Source organism: Nipponia nippon, unplaced genomic scaffold (genome assembly GCF_047370975.1).
Source record: "Nipponia nippon isolate SJK-2023a ecotype South Korea unplaced genomic scaffold, ASM4737097v1 scaffold_18, whole genome shotgun sequence".
NCBI classification, from domain to species: Eukaryota; Metazoa; Chordata; class Aves; order Pelecaniformes; family Threskiornithidae; genus Nipponia; species Nipponia nippon.
Genome location: NW_028262334.1, coordinates 7,363,947 through 7,381,489, shown reverse-complemented (window position 1 = coordinate 7,381,489; position 17,543 = coordinate 7,363,947). Strand labels below are relative to the sequence as shown.

General features: G+C 48.3%; 1 protein-coding gene across 8 annotated transcripts in view; it reads right to left on the bottom strand.

The window, feature by feature from the left end:
• The window catches only part of ULK1 (unc-51 like autophagy activating kinase 1), an 82,896-nt gene that overhangs the window by 2,987 nt on the left and 62,366 nt on the right, over positions 1–17,543 (bottom strand). For 5 of the 8 annotated variants that reach the window (XM_087754262.1, XM_087754261.1, XM_087754266.1 and 2 more), the window contains 12 exons: positions 14,379–14,530; positions 14,118–14,240; positions 13,465–13,548; positions 12,625–12,884; positions 11,797–11,981; positions 10,845–10,960; positions 10,110–10,253; positions 7,360–7,547; positions 4,785–4,963; positions 4,535–4,653; positions 2,125–2,282; positions 1,781–1,916 (listed from right to left, as the gene is read on the bottom strand). In XM_087754262.1, coding sequence (XP_087610388.1) covers positions 1,781–1,916; positions 2,125–2,282; positions 4,535–4,653; positions 4,785–4,963; positions 7,360–7,547; positions 10,110–10,253; positions 10,845–10,960; positions 11,797–11,981; positions 12,625–12,884; positions 13,465–13,548; positions 14,118–14,240; positions 14,379–14,530 — 1,844 coding nt within the window. The remainder of the gene's footprint in view (positions 1–1,780; positions 1,917–2,124; positions 2,283–4,534; positions 4,654–4,784; positions 4,964–7,359; positions 7,548–10,109; positions 10,254–10,844; positions 10,961–11,796; positions 11,982–12,624; positions 12,885–13,464; positions 13,549–14,117; positions 14,241–14,378; positions 14,531–17,543) is intronic. The other 3 variants (XM_087754264.1, XM_087754263.1, XM_087754265.1) reach the window with 2 other exon arrangements.

Below are 17,543 nucleotides of genomic sequence, written 5' to 3'. Positions count from 1 at the left end.
ACGTACTGATTTAGACGAGGCGAGGACCTGACCACAAACACCATGCTGGAGAGGGTCAGGTCAAAGGGTTGAATAATTGGAGATCCAACAACAAAAGCCAGGAGGCAGCGGTTCTGACAGAGGTATCAAGGTGTTGTAAAGAACGACCGTCCACCAGGAATAATGTATTTACTTTTAGTTATCGGAGTGGCTTTTGCCAGCAGGCAAGATGACTCGAGGTCTCCAGTGCCATTTGTCACGGCTGACAACTGAGAGACTGAGCCCAGCCCGGCACGGCCAGTGCCAGATTCTCAATGCCTGATCCCAAGACTCTCTCGAGAGCTAAACGTTTGGTGGAATTCATTCCTCTCGCAGGAAGACCTGCGGTATTTCTAGGTTCATCACTTTACTTTTCAGAAATAAGCGATCATATACCTGAGATCTAAAATGAAATGTGTACCCACTGCAGCCTACCACGGAACAGCTCAATCAGGAAGCTGGAACATAGGGTAAAACAGGGAATACCAGGATATCAGCTGGGAAAAGTAATCTATTAGATGCATTAACTGTATCTCTGGACAAAAGATGTGATTTAGGTTTGGTAAGAAATGGTACAATAGAAACTACTGAGTATTCCCTATTCACTTCGCCCTCCAGTACAGCACACCACCTGCCAATCTCCCTTTGCTCTCCTTCAGTGAGCGCATGTCAACTGTGAAAGCTGGTGATAATTAACTGACTGATTGCCTGTGAGCCAGAAACCTCTCCTCTCATTAGCCATCCGAGAGCTCTGCCTACACGGCCGACTAGAGCAGCACTCTGGACGCCAGCCCAAGAAACGCATTCGGTAGCCAGCAGAGAGGAGAGGCCTGGTTTGCCGGCTGTGCCCGTTCCCTTCAGCCGCCGGGGACCGCTGCGGACGGGCTGGCTTAGCTGTGATGGAGCAGAGCCGAGGCCAAGGCAAGCTGCTCTAACAGACAACGGCTATCCCCCATCCCCTGCGCCTGCCTCCCGCAGAGAGAGACGACAGAGGTGATTAAACCGCAGCCGTAAGGGCAGGGAAAGCGTGCTCAGAGCAAGTCAGGTCAGTCCTTTCCACTCCATGTGTGCTAGCTGCGGAGCCTGCAGCAGCGGAGAATAACACCCCTCGGGAGAAAGGGAGAGCGCCCGAGGTGACCGCTCGGAGTGGCAGAGAGGGGACCAGCTGTCCCTGGGAGAGGAAGCCAGCGGACAGCAAGTAGGTAAGAGTCCAGCTTTCGCTGCTACAACCAGCACTTGCTGATGAGAAAAATATTTGTTTGCTGCCTTCTCAGCCAGGCCTGGGGCTGGGGAACCGAGACAGGAGAGCAGTCCTGTTTCAGCCGATGTGTGGGAAGGAGCCCTGGCTGTGCTGATCGGCCATCTCTGCCCGACAGCCGCTGCAGGTTCGCATTCCCGAGTGCTCTGTGCAATCAGAGGGATGGTTCCAGCTGGAAACCCAACCCAGGCCCCTGCTGTTGCCAAACCACTTCCTTCAGCAAGTTCTTTCGCACATCAAAAGCTCCAACAAAGCCCTGGCAATCACTCCGCATGGGAAGCTCTCAAAATACGGCTCAGAACAGGGACCTGCATTTCTAGCAGTTCTGCCGCTGGGAAAGCAGGAGGCCAGGCTGCGAGAAGCTCTAACAAGCCAAGAGATCTCTGCTATGTCCACCAAAATGTAGCCAAAGGAAAAAAGGATGCTGGGTACTGAAATTTCTGATCCATGCAGCTAGAAAACCACATGTTCTAGTGGGAGAAAAAAAAGTCCCTGAACACTCACATTTATTGATGTTTTCTATGTCCCCCTGTTCAGTGATGATGTTCAGGAGCCCCTCCATCAGCAGCAGAGCCTTGTGGTACCTCTGGGCGCAGTCCTCTCTGTGGTGGAACATCTCATCCAGGGCTGCAGACTGCACCTGCAGGCAACAACCCCGTGCCAAGAGGTTACTCCCAGGCCAGACTCAGCTTTCCCAGCATGGCCCCTCAGCTGCATCAACACCTCCCGTGCCCAGCCTCCAGAGGCTGCACAGAGTCAAACCACCCGCTAAGGCCCCTGGCAGGGACCGCCAATGCCCGACCCCGGCTCTGTGCTAACCCTGCTCCCAGGCACTGCATGGTTATTACCATTTGCACAGCATAGCTGAAGATGAGCTTCTCTGCGGTGATGCTGTTGATCCGATCCATGAGTTTCTGTTTGTCCAAGAAGAACCTCTGGAGTCTCATGTTGAGGCAGTGGCAGGATGATACACTGGATTTATAAAGTTCATTCAGCTTCTTCACAACTAGAGTAAAGGAAAGAAATGCTTTAGGCGCTACTTCCAGTTCTCCCTGTGCCTCCCAATCTCCACGCACAGGACCCCAAATGAGTAACTTCAAGACAACAGGGTTATCTTAAAGCCAAAAGACTGGCAGGAAAAGTAGTTGCTGCACCAACAGGGTCTTTTTCTTCTCCTCTGTCACCTTCACCAGTTATAAGCCTGCACGTGGCAGCACCTACACATATGCCTAGTTCACCTGAGGCCAGGTCTATTTTGGTTTCCTTCAGCTGCCACGAGGCAGAGAGCAGTTTGCACCGTGCAAGGTGTCTCATGCACCCCCAGAAGCAGCAGACGTGCCAGATACAAAGCTTCTGCTACTTGCTGGGTGATGACGTGCCGTGAAGAAGTACGTGACTTGTATGTGGAAGCCGTTGGAGCGGAGTGTGGATGAGCAGCACTGACTAAGCAAGGGAATCTCTCTCAGGACTCTGCTGTTCCAGAAAGAAAAGACACTGATGCCTGTGAAAGGCCACCTCCTTTCCTGAACCACAGCAGCTCGTACGGGAAGGTTACGGGGACAGAGAATCGGGAATCAAATATGATTCTGAGGAATTAAATAACAATCCAAAACAGCAAGCAATGCCACAGGCTTGAGGCTCCCTAGCTGCGTGGCATGATCTACACAAAGTACCGAATACAAACTCCCACCAACATCTGATGAGTATTAACTGCTATGTGCACATTTGAAAATCCCCACGCTGCACGATTTGCTCCTGGGGGAGGCAAATTAACCCACGCCATGAACCAGCCTCTCCCAGCTACGATGCAGAGGGGCAACCTCACATGACAGCCAGGCCTCGCGACTAAATCTAGCCTTACCGGGCAGAGATAAGAGAGCAGAGAGCCAGAGAAGAGACGGCCTCCAGGAAGAAAGGCTGCTGTAACTCTTCATCAGAGGCACAAAAACACAACCCTGTCAGGGCCAGGCTGTCAGAGCACCCTTGCTCAGAAGGAATTTGAGAGGGAGTGAGAACCCCAAAGTTCGTGGGTGACATCAGGAGGGCGAAATGAAAGACTCCATGAGAAGAGAGTCAAGAGAGACTATTTAAAACCAAAGCAAGACACAAATACAGCAATATCCTCCTCCACGGAATTCAGTCAGAGCTCTGAGCTGTGCCCAAATTATCAGGAAAAAGAGGATGTCTGTGGGTAGGGACCCTGCCTGGCACACACTGCCCAAGGACACTCCAGGGCAGTGTCTTGTCATAATTCCCTGCTTTTTCCATATACATGGGACACAAGTACCTTGAAAACTCTCTTGTCCTCGCTGTGCCCTGAAAAACCTCGAGGGAGCAGCCTTTTGTGGTGAGAGAAACAAGAAAAGACAGCCTTGCCCAGTTCCCACATGCTGAAGGACAAATTACACTACGAATCTAGAAGGCGCAATCTGCCCTGAAAAGGGATAATTTATTTGGGTTATGACAACCTTCCTGCTAGCCTGAACTTGTGGAAGATGCGTAGCTAAACCTGTGTATCTTGCTCCATACTGCCTGCTACAACGTATGTGTGCTCATCGTATTTAACTTTTTTTTTTTTTATACCCCATCCCAAGGCAGCATGAGTACTTTCAAAGACTAAGCTCTTGGGGAAGGTGGCTGATGGGTCAAGTGCTTCAAAAAGCTCCCTCAGTACAATGGTAGTTTCAAAATTATTTTTTCTAATCACTGAATCACAGCCAGCTCACATCACAAGCCAGCCAGTCAGATGCAAATGCACGGCTGTAACACTAGCAAAGCAGTGACTCTGGCATTACCAGTATTTTACTTCCTGTGTTTTTGTTTCACTTGAAAAATCATCACTGCCACAACAGGTCTCCATTTGCCAAGTAAGCACCTCCTAGGACAGGCACTGTGTAATTAAATTGGACTTACGTCAAGTACAAATAAGCACCTGAGACAGCGATGTACAAGGAATCAGATAAGATACATTCCCCTCTCGCTAATTAGTGCTGAAGGTTCTCACAGGGGCATGAGCAGGAGTTTTGAGACCTAAAGTCAATGTGAAGAGAGGAACATTCCCCTCAGTGCGAATAAACAAAAACAAAAACAAAAAAAAAACCCCAAAAACCTGGCTGTGCAAGGGGACAATAAGAAATAAGCCCCTGGGCATACTGGTGGGGGTTCACACCCTCTCAATCCCCTCCACACCCTTTGCGACACTTTTAATACTTTCATTCCAGGCGAGTCCTTTGTGCCACGTGCCCAGCGGCCCCGTACCTTGCTTGACGGTGGAGGAGAGGCACAGCTTGCCAGCTTTGATCTGCTCTATGGCCATCTGCAGCCCCGAGGACAGAAGCTCCGCTACTTTCAGATACAGCACGAGCTGCTCTGCATAGCTGCAAAGAAAGCACATTGCGATGCAAACAGATTGATGGGACAGCGGTAAGTGTCCCGAAGGTAAGGATATGTGGGGTGGGAGGAGTGACAGAAGACCTGGGAGCTGGGCGGCTCTCTCCTCGGTCCTTACCTCCACTCCCGGCTGAGGAGGCTGATCTGGTCGGCCACCACGCTCTCCTGGAGCTGGTACTCCGATGTCACTGAACTGCTCATCTCGCCGGAGCTGCCCTTCAGGGCGGCAATTTCCATCACGTAGTGGACAAAGGCCAGTGTGAAGCGGAGGCTGCGCAGGATGTCGGTGTGCTCTTGCTGTTGAAGGGACGCCAAGGTGGGAATTACAGAGGGAAAGCTGGCATGCCAGGGAGGGCTGCTCACCTAGAGCTGGGTCCACAACTCATCCCAGCCTACAGAAATAACACCTGAGCCCCAAACCCCCCTACACCTCTGCTTTGGGCAGGGACAGCCAAACTCGGCCTCGAGCCCAGCTCCTCCTCCACAGTAACAGCAGCAAGAGACAGCTGCAGGCCAGAAATTTCCAGGCAGCTCCCTGGAGAAGCTGGTGAGACTTGCTCCAAAATTACATGCCCCCTTCCCAAGGAGGATCCCAGCTCTGTGGGACTCTTCCAGAAGCCAGCCAGGAAGGGGGAGAGACCATCTGCACCACAGGCCCAGCTCTGGCTCCCACCACAGCAATGCTGGTACAAAACTGAAAGCAGGTGTGGATTTCATGAGAGTGACAACCTCCTATGCCACAGAAAACCGCAAAGTCTGTCCCACCCTACAGCCCGGCCGTCACTTAGCCCTCGGCCTTCATATCCTCCCAGGTCAGTGCAGTGAGCCCTGGGTGAGGTCCTCTGAAGGGACAGCAAGGACAACCTTTTATCTGCAACTCCTGCCCAGCTAGCGAGGGAAGAGAGCCTCTCCACTAAGTGCCACGTTCATTTCAAAGCAGTTTTGCCTCTGCTATTACAGATCCAAGGGGATTATCCCATTTATGGGAAGCTGCGTTGCTTAAGTCACTGCAAGCATTTGTGGGAAGTTAGCATTTGCGGAAAAACTGAATGCTTGTGGGTCTGCAAAAGGAATTGCTGCCTGGATCAGACGCAACTCCATTGTTCATACTCTCTCTGTAGAGAAGTGGCTAACCTGCTTGATCTTCAAATACTCAGTGGCTCAGTTCATTCAAAGGGGGCCGGTAAGGATGTTTCCTACATGAATTTATCAAAAAAACCCCATACTCAAGTTGTGCAAGCTTTTGTTTGCTAAGGCAGCGTTGACTATCTGAAATATGAATCTCTGCTCCCGCGACCTTGCCACCTGGACAGTCCAGTATGGGTAGGAAGTGTTATCTCCATCTTCCTCTATTTTCTTTAAAAGCAGAGGAGGAACTTGGAGATTAAGTAATTGCCAAGTCATACAAGAAGTTTGTGGCAGAGCAGGAAACTGCTGAGATCTCGCAGCCTGGTATCTCTAACCAATGCCCAGTCCTTCCTCTCTGCTTACACAGTCAGCTTCTAGTAATTACGCTGGCATTTGTGGCCTCATTTGGCATCGCAAGAGTCTTTCCTTCCGTAGCCATCTCTGTATTGTGCTTTTAAAGCACTGCAAAGAAACTAAAACCTAGCCTTCAACAGAAGCTGAGCCGAGTGCTATTAACAAGATCAAGCTGATACTTCCTTAGGACACTTCTCTTCAGACCAGTATGTGAAGTGGTGGCAGCTGGGACCTCACCAGGTAGGATGCTCAGTTAAACTCACTACTACCGCCATCACATCAATGCTGAAAGCCCTAACCCCGTGGCTCTGCAGGTAATTAAGCAAATGAATGCAAGTCAATGCATAACTGACCAAAAAAAAAAAAAAAAAAAAAGAGCTAAATAAAATCTGAAGTAGAAGAGCAAACCCACATCCTTAAAACAATGTATGCATATCTCTGCGGGTATCTAGGGGTTTTTAGCAACAACAGCAAAATTCAGATACCAAGAGCCTTCCCCAGTCCCAGATGGCCCAAGGAGGCACCACGAGCAGAGCTGAAACCGTGACTGAATCTGCTTCCCACCTCTACTGCAAGTGGGCAGCCTGACCTACATTTCAAATGCATCTCAGTTACAAAAGCATTTGCTCTGCTTCAGCCTGCAGCGAAGGGGAGCCTGGCAGCCTTTCAGCTCGACAGCCTGGTTCAGCAGTTTTGGTGCAGAACGTGGTGTCCCCCCACCCCTGTTAGTAACAGAAGTGTCAGGTTTACTTTTTTCAGCTCCTTTCAGCAGAGGCTGTATCACTGCCTGACTCCCCAGCTGCATGCAGCAGGCAGTCCTTTGACACACTAAGCTACTCACGCTCTCAAGTCAGCTATTATTGGTGTTGAGCCTTTTAAAAGGGAAAAGGCACAGTTTCTTCAGAAACTGTTAATATAGAATGCATCAGATAACTTATGTTTCCAACCTGCAATTTCAGCTTTGGAAATGGTGAATTTTAACCTCGGTCATGCGCTGTTTCATGGGCTAAACAGCTTGGTAGCAGGCTCAAAAGTCACTGCTAAATATGCCCTGGGCTTTCTAAGCATGGCACTGGCCTAGCTTTTTTGAAGCCAGTCTGCTCCATCTTTGGAAGCAATTCCCTTGGCTGGAGTCATCTGACCTCTGGATTGGCTTTACTTTTCTTCCCCGTTGTCCTTTGCCCCTAACATTGTCCCTGGGATATACCCACCTCCATGAGCGTCTCTTCGGGCAACTCTGGTGCCTCAAACGTAACAGCACCTTCCAGGTTGGCTGTGATGGGATCAGCAAAAGCGTACCGGAGATTTGAGGGGCCTTCCACAGCATCCCCGCCAGTTCCCACTGCCAAGTGCCTGCCGGTGAATGAGCCTCCAGAACTGAGAGAGCTGGAAGACCCCACTGAGAAGAAAAATAGGCAAAGGAATTAGTGAAGATATTAATAGTAGGTCAGGTACTGTTTATCCAGCAGAGGGGACAAGCCTGTAGGATCCGGGATCCTGGCTCCGATAGGAGCCAGCAACAGGTACTTTGGAGGAAGCTACAAGGACTCTTGATGCGGAACAACCACTCCCCAACACAAGCTCCTTAGCGACTCAGGTAGACCAGCTAACAAGCTCAAGCAGATTTAACGCACCTTCCAGAATGTCTGTCATTTATGGAGACTATTCAGAAGCACTCTTTTTTTTCTTTTTTGTCCAAACACTTTCTGAATCCTGCCATGATATCTTGGGCTGATTTTTATCATACACCAGCACAGCCAGCTTCCCAATCATGAATCAGTGTGGTTTGAGCCCTGGTTCCCTACCTTTTACACCACCACTGAAGGAGCACCTCTGATAAGCGAGGTTTTTATCATGGTTTTAAAACAACGACCATTTACATGCAAACCAGGAGAGCTTTCCATTACATGCCCTGCACTTCTGCTTCCCCCTCTTTACAAACAGGAGGCTGGGCAGAGAATAAGTGACTTCAGTTGAGTCAAGACCCTAACCTCAGGATTCAGGAGACCATGTAAGTACGGTGTCCATCAGACAATTCCCTCACCATCATCTTTTCCCTAAATCCACCCTGAGAGCGCATTGCATATAAGTGACGGACGCTTCAAAAGGAATTTGTGTCTCAGACTATTCATAATACATTCACCACTTGCAGAGGGCTTCATATCCCACTGACACAGGAGGATATATTCTGTCTGACAGGGGGATGCCAATACCAGCTACAATACTCTGCTAATTCTACCAACGCGATATTCTCCACTGTCACTGATCCTTTGGAGGGAGATGTTTCTCTTCTACCCATGAATTTAATTTGCTGCCCTACCCTGCCTTCAAAAGGTTCAGCAATACAATGCACAACTGATCCACAGAGAGGCACAGTCTCCTCTCCTCCCAGAGCTCTCTCCCTGTTGGCAGCTATGCTTCAAAGCTAAGTGGATCATCAAAGACTGGCAGAGTATTTCCAGATCTTTCAGAGAGAGGAAAGGACCAACAACATCACCTTCTGGATAGCTTGTAATTCCAAGAGGCTGTTTGCAGAAATTGTTATGATGACTGATGAGAAGGCTCTGCCTTTATATCTGTCAAGTGATCTTACTTACGGCTTGTCCAAGCACTTGGGGTGCAGAGTTTCAGCTGGCAAAGCACCCCTTTTCACCACTCACTTTGTGCGTTAACTATAACATAAGGAGTTACTGCACAGACCTAACAAACAAAGCTTGTCAAGCAGCATTGCTTTGACCACCTTGACCCAACGCTGCGTACGTGTTGTAGGTTCACTATTCAACAGCCTTCTCTTCCAGGGATTCCATCTGAGATCTTGACTATTTGGCAGACCCTTAAGCATCCCAATATCAACCTGCTAAAAAGTGGTGCTTGGATCTGCTTCCAAATTGCTATTATCCCCGCAAAAGCAATACAGCAAGTCTGAATTCTCTATTCATAACATTGCAGTAGTAGGCTGTAGCCAGTATAGTAACCCCATTGTGCCACAGGCCTGTCAGACACTTTGTAAGAGTCTCTGCCCTACAGAGCTTACCCTCTAAACAGACAAGACAAAGAAAGGATTATGGTCCCAACTTTCCAGACTATCAAGGATGTGAGTGGTTTTAGTTATGATGGAAATCCAAGCCATACCCAGGAACTGAGCCCATGTGTCCCCCCATCCCAGTCAAGCAGCTTATTCGTGGCTACATCCAAACCTTCCCTGCAGTAATTAAGAACAACAGTCGACTACATTCAGATGAGGAACAGCCAAGATGAGAAACCAAACAAGCCAAAAATGCAAATAAATGTGTCCAAGTATTTTCTTAAACTGAACAGAGACTCCAACTTCCAGACACACTGTCCCAAAAGGGCCAATTACCACAGCCTCAACCGTTGGCTGATGAGGCCAGAGCACTGGTGTCTTAAAAGAAGTATCTGTCAAGCAGGAGTGCATTTCCCCATTTCCTACTTAGGCAGCTCAAAGCGTAACACCACTAATAATTTTGCATACAGAGCCATCCTGGCCCTTTCCTAACGGTACTCGTACACTGAAATTGTTGGGCACGGATGGTCACACTTGTCTTTTATAGCTCATCCAAAACCCACAGGGAAAACGATCAGAACACAAGACAATCTTTACGTTTGTTGACCTGTCAGCAACAGTGGGTCTATGAACAGCTGCAGCGTAATTCCTGAGCAGAGAGAAATGAAGTAAAAGAATAGTTTGCCTCTCTCTTCCAGTACTGGAAAACCACTATATGGCATTAGCCCTTGTGCCAGTGCCAACAGTTATCAGCAATAACCGGGGTTGGCAGGAGCCAGCATGAGAACCTCAAAGGCATTTAGACCAGCTGAGCTCTACGGACTGTGCTCTGAGCAGCCCTCTGCCACCACCAGTGTTCAGCAGCAAGGAATTCAACACATCGCTCTGCCCCCAGGCATTCCCACTGGAACAGGCAGGTAGGTATCAGCCCTTTACCTGAAAACATCCTGGTCCTCGTGGTCTGTGGGGGGGTTGTTCCACTGGGAGGGGATCCGACAGTAAAAATCACTGGGGATGGGCTGGCAGAGCCCCCAGCCCGGGCACCAGAGTGCAGGGTCCCTCCGTAAGCACCTGAGGGAGCTGGGGAGACAGTTGAAAGGTGCAGACTGGCATCACAGGAAAGTTACTCAGAGCATGGTGTGCCTCACCCAGCAGTTTTACGTTCCTGCAGACTCTCTTGGGAGACAGTGGTTACCAGCACAGGCCAGCGCTCCCTTTGGAGGCATCCCCCGAGAACACGACCGGGCCAGGCTGGCGTGGACTACAGGACACGAGCCTGGACAGCATCACACATTGCTGCAGCTGTTCTCCCCTCCTCGCTTCCCGACCTGCAAGCCCAGGAAGACCCACCCTTGCAGAGCCATTCATATTTGAACCGCCTGGCAGAAAGTCTCCACTTTCACATGTTATCACACTCAGAAGGGGCCAGAAGAGGAAGCCCTGCCTACAAAAATCACACCACTAGCCAGCAGTTACACAGCACGCGTGGCCCACAGACCTTTGAGCGCTCCGCAAAAGAAAGCAAACATCATTACACTCCTCACACACGGCAGTCACTTCCTTTGCCAAAAGCCATCAGAAAAGCAGCCTCCCATTTGTAGGAGGCATGCAGGCAAACTGTTCGCCCCAACCAAGGACATCCTGCCAGATCTGCCTGGCCTCCCCACCTACCTGCAATTTCCATTGGCTTCTCGTTGTTCAGGCTGTCATTGCTGCCAGCTTCTGAGATCTGTGCCCCAAAGGCTGCCTTCAGAAGCAGGTCAGTGAGCCTGCCTGTGCTCAGAGATCTAAAAAGAGGACATACAACATGATGCAGAAAGTCAACAGGTGCAAGGTTTCGGCTAACTTCCACTCCAGTTTGTGCCATTCCTGGTCCACAGCCACTTCACGCTACACAGCAAACAGCCCGGAGCTGAAATAACCACTCTTCCTCTTTCAACAGAGCATCTGAAGCACCTCCTGCTACTTGCAGAAAGCATACAACTACCGTGACTGCCTGCAGTAATGCAAGTACTGACTACAGCATTATTACAACACAATTTTTCTTTGATGGAAGATACAGAAATTCATCTCAGAGGACTCCTCCAGATCACTGGAGAAAGCTGCAGACTGCAGCGGCATGTAAGAAAAACTTAAGACTAACACCTGCGTGACTTTGTATCCTGCAATGCTCATGACAGTCAGCATATGGCTTTCAAACAGACCTCTGATCTGAAGACCCGTGCCCACTGGTCGATGGCCAAGAAACACCCGTTAACACCCTCTCATCCATGACAGGCACAGGCTCCTCAAAGAGCAAGGCATGCATCTGCATAATTGTGGGGAGTCTGGTCTAATAACAAAATCCTGCCTCCCCACTTGATGAAACCTTGGACGCTAAACACAGTGTGAAGCTGCAGACAATCTTTCATTTTATAAAATCTAGGCCACGGCCTGCCCCTGTAGAGGAAGACTTTAAAAATCCGCATCGTATCTGCTTGCAACCCAAGACTGCTAGCAGATAACTACAGAATGTGTACAGATGCTACGTTACAACTTCAGTGTTAGCTGGGGTTTGAAATTTGCCCCATCCGTCCTGTATTAGGGAACGAAGCATCACTGTATAAAGCAGACTACAGCTCACCTGCCCTTCATCTCTTCCACAGGCCTCAATCCCAAGCCAGTTTGCTGGCAGTGGAAATGACCCATCTCCTTCAGATCTGGCAAGGTCTTGTTCCGTGTTGGAGCCATCATGACCCCCTGATGGGCCAAGAGGGTGAGGAGATTCTGGGAACTTGGGGTTTTGGGAAACTCAAACGGGGACACAGCCTAAGAACAGAAAAAACAGAGATCTGCCTTTAAAACAAAGAAGGAAGGTTCCCCTTGCCCCCTCGTTTATCAAAATTAAATTGTATGCTTAACAGCCTGCCTGAAATAAAGAGGTAGAAATCCCACCCACGCAGTTACTTGTCCTCAATCCCAGAAAGACTAAAATGAAAGGACAACAAACTGCTGAAAATGTGTAGCAGCCTAACACAAGCACAGAGAAAATGCTGTCATAGTGCCAGCTTCGCGTGAGACACCAGGGCTGTCACCTCCTTAACCGTCTGCTGTCTCTGCTGGGGATTCCTACCGGACACACGCTTGTGTTGCAAGCCGAGTCGCTGTCTGCAAACCAGCCCAGGCACCGCGGTTCACTAATGTGCTTCTGCCTAATCCAGGCAGCTCCTTTTCATTGCTCGTTTCAAACCCTGGACTCTGCTCAGATGGTTAGCACTGCTGCCAAGTGAGACCCGTCCACTAAGAACTAGGACACTGCCCCATTTCACACAGATCACTAAACAGCCCTTGAAGAAAAGCTAACGAGTGGTGATAAAGCCAGGTCAAAGTTATCTGATCATGCAGTGGTTCACCCTCAAATAACCTAACAGATCAAGCTGTGAGAAACCCAAAAGCAGACTCCTTGACATACCTTTGTGGGGGAGCCCATTATAGTTGGCAAAGGGCTTCTCTGCATGAATTCAGACAGCTTTGGTGAGGATCTGAGCTGCCGGCAGTGCTGCAAGCCATGAATCTGCAGAGGCTGGCTGACTGGGCTATGACCGAAGTGAGCAACGAGAGGATCAGAGTGCTGCTTGGTTATCTTCTGCCTGCAGGAATGCAAATCCGACAGGTTGGGAGCGCTGTGGAGCCGGGAGCCCATCCCTCGAGGAGAGTGTTCGGCCGAGGAACCTGGAGGGCCCAAACACAGCGACAAACCACATCATCTTCTGGTTCTAACATGAAAAGCCAGCCTGATCCCAGGATCCACTGCGAAAACATCTACAGATCAAAACCTTCAGTGGATGGCTAAGGATGGCACTCTGATCAGTGCCACAATGTGCTAGGCCTGATCAGGGTTTGACTCTCCAGGAGGAAGAGACAACAGGGACACAGAAGCGTAGCTTCTTTCCTTTGCTGCAGCCCTTACAGAGAAACAGACCCTGACTGTCAGAGCTCAGCAGCAAGGCAATTACACATCAAGCGGGCCACTTGGCAGAGGGGGAGTTGGGGGGTTTGAGATGTGTTTCCTTCACTCAATCCGTTGACTTCAAAATCACAAATTTGAATTTCTGTGACACAGGGTCTGTCAGCACTGGAAGAGGCTGGCTGATGGGACGTGAATGGATCAACTCCTACCAGCACACAGAAATCCTGGCTGGCCAAGCATCCAGAGAAGCTGCTGAAGGACCATACCTGACCTTGAACGCCCTGAGACTACAGTTCTGGCCTTATCCATAGGAATAATGAAGGAAGGCAAGGACCAACGCACCGGCAACAGGGACCCGGCTTCTCACTTCTGCTCCAAGAGAAGAGGGGATAACAGTCTGGCTGGGCTGCTCTGGGATTGTTCCGACTTTGAGGGAACACAATAAAAAAAAGTTTATTCAGTATTAAGTTTCCATAGGCAATAACAACACTATGCATCATCTATTTTATAGAAAGATACTAGTTATCTCTCCCACCTTCTCAGCCCTAGCTGTGTAGTGAAAAGATCAACAACTCCTGTAAAAGGATGAAAAACAGCTCTGTCTGGTATTAGTTTAGCCAGTTTTAGTCTGACTTTGTAGTGATATTAATTCAGAGGAATAGAATATGAATATTTAGCATTTCCCCGCCAGCAGAGACTACTAAATACAGGATCGGAGACACTAGGGATATAGAATAGCTAGTTACATCAGTCTGTTCTTTTACAGAAAATAGCAAATTGCATCAGTTGTACACCGGGGTTTTTCTTATCCCTTCTCCACGTGAATTGCTTGTTAGCATCTGTGTCAGGCTACCAGATATTCAGACAGCTACTTTTCAGTCTGAACAGTGAAGTTCAAGCCCCCCCAAAGCTGGTCAGAATTCTGCTCTGACAACAATTGGCTTACATTTTTTCTCACCCCAGCCTGAGCCAGTAAACAGATACTTTGCACTTACAGAAGTCCTCTTCAGAGGGCAGCAAAACGTTTGATGCAGACACCAAAACAAAGCTTGCCTCTCCTGAGGCTAACAGGAATTTTCCTCTCCATTCTACTGAGGCCAAACCACTTGTCAAATAATCTATTGAGAAGAGCCATGGGAGAACACAACAATCTGAATTCCCTATTACCTGGCAGCTACAGCTGGTCATAACCTCCCTCTTTACAGGAAAGAGGCACGTGTTTTACTAAGGCAGCAAAATGCCAGCTGACATCTTACCTTGCGGTGATGGCATAAACGGCTTGGCACCACCAAAGGAGAGCTTTCTAGAGCTGGGCACAGGTCCATGCTCTCCAGGATAAGGAGGGGAAGCACCAGTTTTCGGAAAACCAAGAGGACTTGTACTGCTAGACCTCCGGACCGTACCAGACCTTACAGGAAACAACAGCAGCACAGACGTTACTCCAGATGCCAGTATAGAAGAGTAAGGAGAACAGTATCACCAGACACACACACACACACAGAGCTACTTCCACAGAAGCTGAGCTTCATGACTGTTTATCCTGGCTCAAAATCCTACTGTTCTAGGACTACACCAATACAGATTACGACGATAATCCTTGTTCCCAAGAGTTTCAATCCAAACAAAATTTTGCAAAACAAATGAAAAGAAAGAATGAGATTAGCTTAGCTGTAAGCAAGAAAGCCTGTCATTTTTCAATAAGTCACTTTTAGATGCTTTCAGGGATCTACACCAATCCTGAACAAGACAAGAGTTTCATATCTTGCCATGTCTTGTTTATTTTAAGGGCTTATTCAAGTGTCCCTCTTGTGCTGAGCCACTTGCTCTTTTGTCAGAGCAGCCGTTTAGGTGGAAAGCTCTGCGAGTGCAGGTCGTACGATGTGGAGGTAAGCTGTGCCAAAGGCACTCCTCCGCAACAGAGCTTTGACTCGAATCAGAAGCTACAGAGCAAAACAGAGCAGTGTGTGGCTGTCACATCTGAAACAGTTCAGTACTACCCAGAGGAATTTCTTTTTGGGCTGGACAGTCAGAATTGCCTGGTCTCCAAACTCCTTTATCTTCTTGTGAAGCCTCACCTTAGGGAGTTAAAATTAATTTGTACAGCCCACACACGCAGGAACCTCAAGCGTTACCCAGCTGCTGAAATGAAACAAAAGAGGAAACGAGACTAGTGGGAAAGTGAGTACAGCCACACCATCACTCTGGAGAGAGATGGGATTATTGTACATTAATTATTTCTTAATATTTTAATGTTTTCACCCCTCGTTAAGAACACACAACCTAAACTCTATTTACTGAAATGCCATTTATCCTCTGCAGGCTCCTTCACCAAGATTCCCATTACACTCCTCTATATGAGAAAACAGTTTTTTCATCCAATCCTTCATTCTACTCTCAATTTGTAAACATTTTTTCCCTCGTTAAAAGAACACCAGTCTCAGCCAGTAGGTGGTTTTATGGACAGGAATCAGTGAATATGCTGAAAAAACCCCTCTGTGCTCAAGTCACTGAAAGATGCTATCACCAAGATATGCTGCCTCCTCTCCCAGTGACGCTGCATTAAGCGGTATCTGCATTAATAGGATCTGCATTAATAGGTATCTGAACAGAAGGTACAAAGGCACAGGGCTTTCAGCAGCGCAAGCAGGGCTAGCTACATTACCCACGAATGGCAAAGTCATCCTGATGAAGTGTCAGGACATCTACTCAACAACACTACTAGGTATATGCTTTACTTTATGCCACATTTCAGAAAAGAAAATACATTAAATAAAAAAATTTCTCTATTTCAGTCGTTGAGATACAAGAGTTTGATCCACCACCACACCCATTTTCAATGCGTAACTACGTTTCTCAGCCAAATGAATCCACACTATATTTACACGCTTGGAAAAAAAGGAAATCCTTTGACATTTTAACCTAAAAATCACTTCTGTTCAGGTTGCTCCAGATTCAGAGGCCTAACGCTCATCAAGTGCCTGGCCCTGAAGCTAAATGAATACACAAGAAGGAAATGGACACCTGGCAAGGTGAAAAGATACCTAGATGTTCAGTGGCAGAAAGCATTGCTCCCCCATGTTTTTAACTCTCCAGAACAGGAGTCATCCAGAAGGCTGAATATTATCTATCGGGAACTTGCAGAAAAAAACACCAGCTGACTGCCACTGCTGAAAGATGTGGAACGTCAAATGCCACCCTACAAGACATGGGATAAGCAAGCAAGCAGATGAGCAGGACAGGTGATGCGGCCAAAAGTATGCACACATAATTACCACCTCGACAAGCAACATATCCATCCACAGACAAGCTACATTACACAGGCATACACCAGCCAGTCAGATGACAGTGGTCGATTTTTCAGAAACAAGAGTGTACGTCAAGGTTTGCCAAGTCATTTGACTACAAACATGACGAGGCACTTGGCTGTAATGGCTTATTCGATACACCTGATGGAAAAGTGGAACCAAATTCTAAATGCTTGATGAAGATCTCTCCTTCCATTCCTGAAGGGCGTCTACTGAATTTGCTGATTAGAGGAAGTGATGGTGAGAGATAAATATGGCTTCCTGGGGCAGGAAAAAAACATGACGCCAGAGATTTTGAGAAGATGCTAAAAGCAGAGCGTGAATCATCTGATTGCGTCCATTCCTCGAGTTCCTCTGCAGGGACAATGCTAATCTCATCATTACACAGTGCTGACTAAAAGGAGCAAAACATGACAATTTGATCCCCGACCGGTAGCTGCAGGCCGTGAACCTGAACTCAGCAGCCCGTCACCAGGCCTGGGGTAGGCACGGTGTGCCCGGGTGCACCTTCTCCAGAGCTCTCGCTTTATACGCCACATGGATAACCAGGACTCTTCTGTGAGTTCCAGCACTAACAGGGTCCACGAGTTTTGCTGTAAAAAATACACGGCACATAGGAAACAGGAAGGAGCTTATCACAAAACTTGCCACGCACTCAAAGAAGTGAACATGAAATAGTATTAAAGTAACACTGGCACAAAACAATCTCTCTGCTGATCCCTGATGAATATCAGCATATCCTGTCTCTACTTTGGGGTTCACTCTGCATAAGCCTTATCCTGAATTAGGCTGGCTGAAGCCCAAACTTAGGCTGACAAAGGTATTACCCTACTTCTGAAATCTAAACTTTAACTAATCCAGATACCAAAGCAACTCATCCAAAAAAAGACGTGACACCTCATAGACACCTCTGTTTGAACACCCCTGCTGTACAAACTCTTTAAGATCCTGCACGAGTCTCCTTCCAACCAGTCTACGACCTGGGCTGCCACTGTCAACCCAGATTTCAAACCTGTAAGAACCAGAAATTACACATGAGAAGAGAGAGAGACCCCACATGTCTTGGATGTACAAGGCATTACCACTGAACTCAGAAGGTCAGCTCTACAGCTGAAG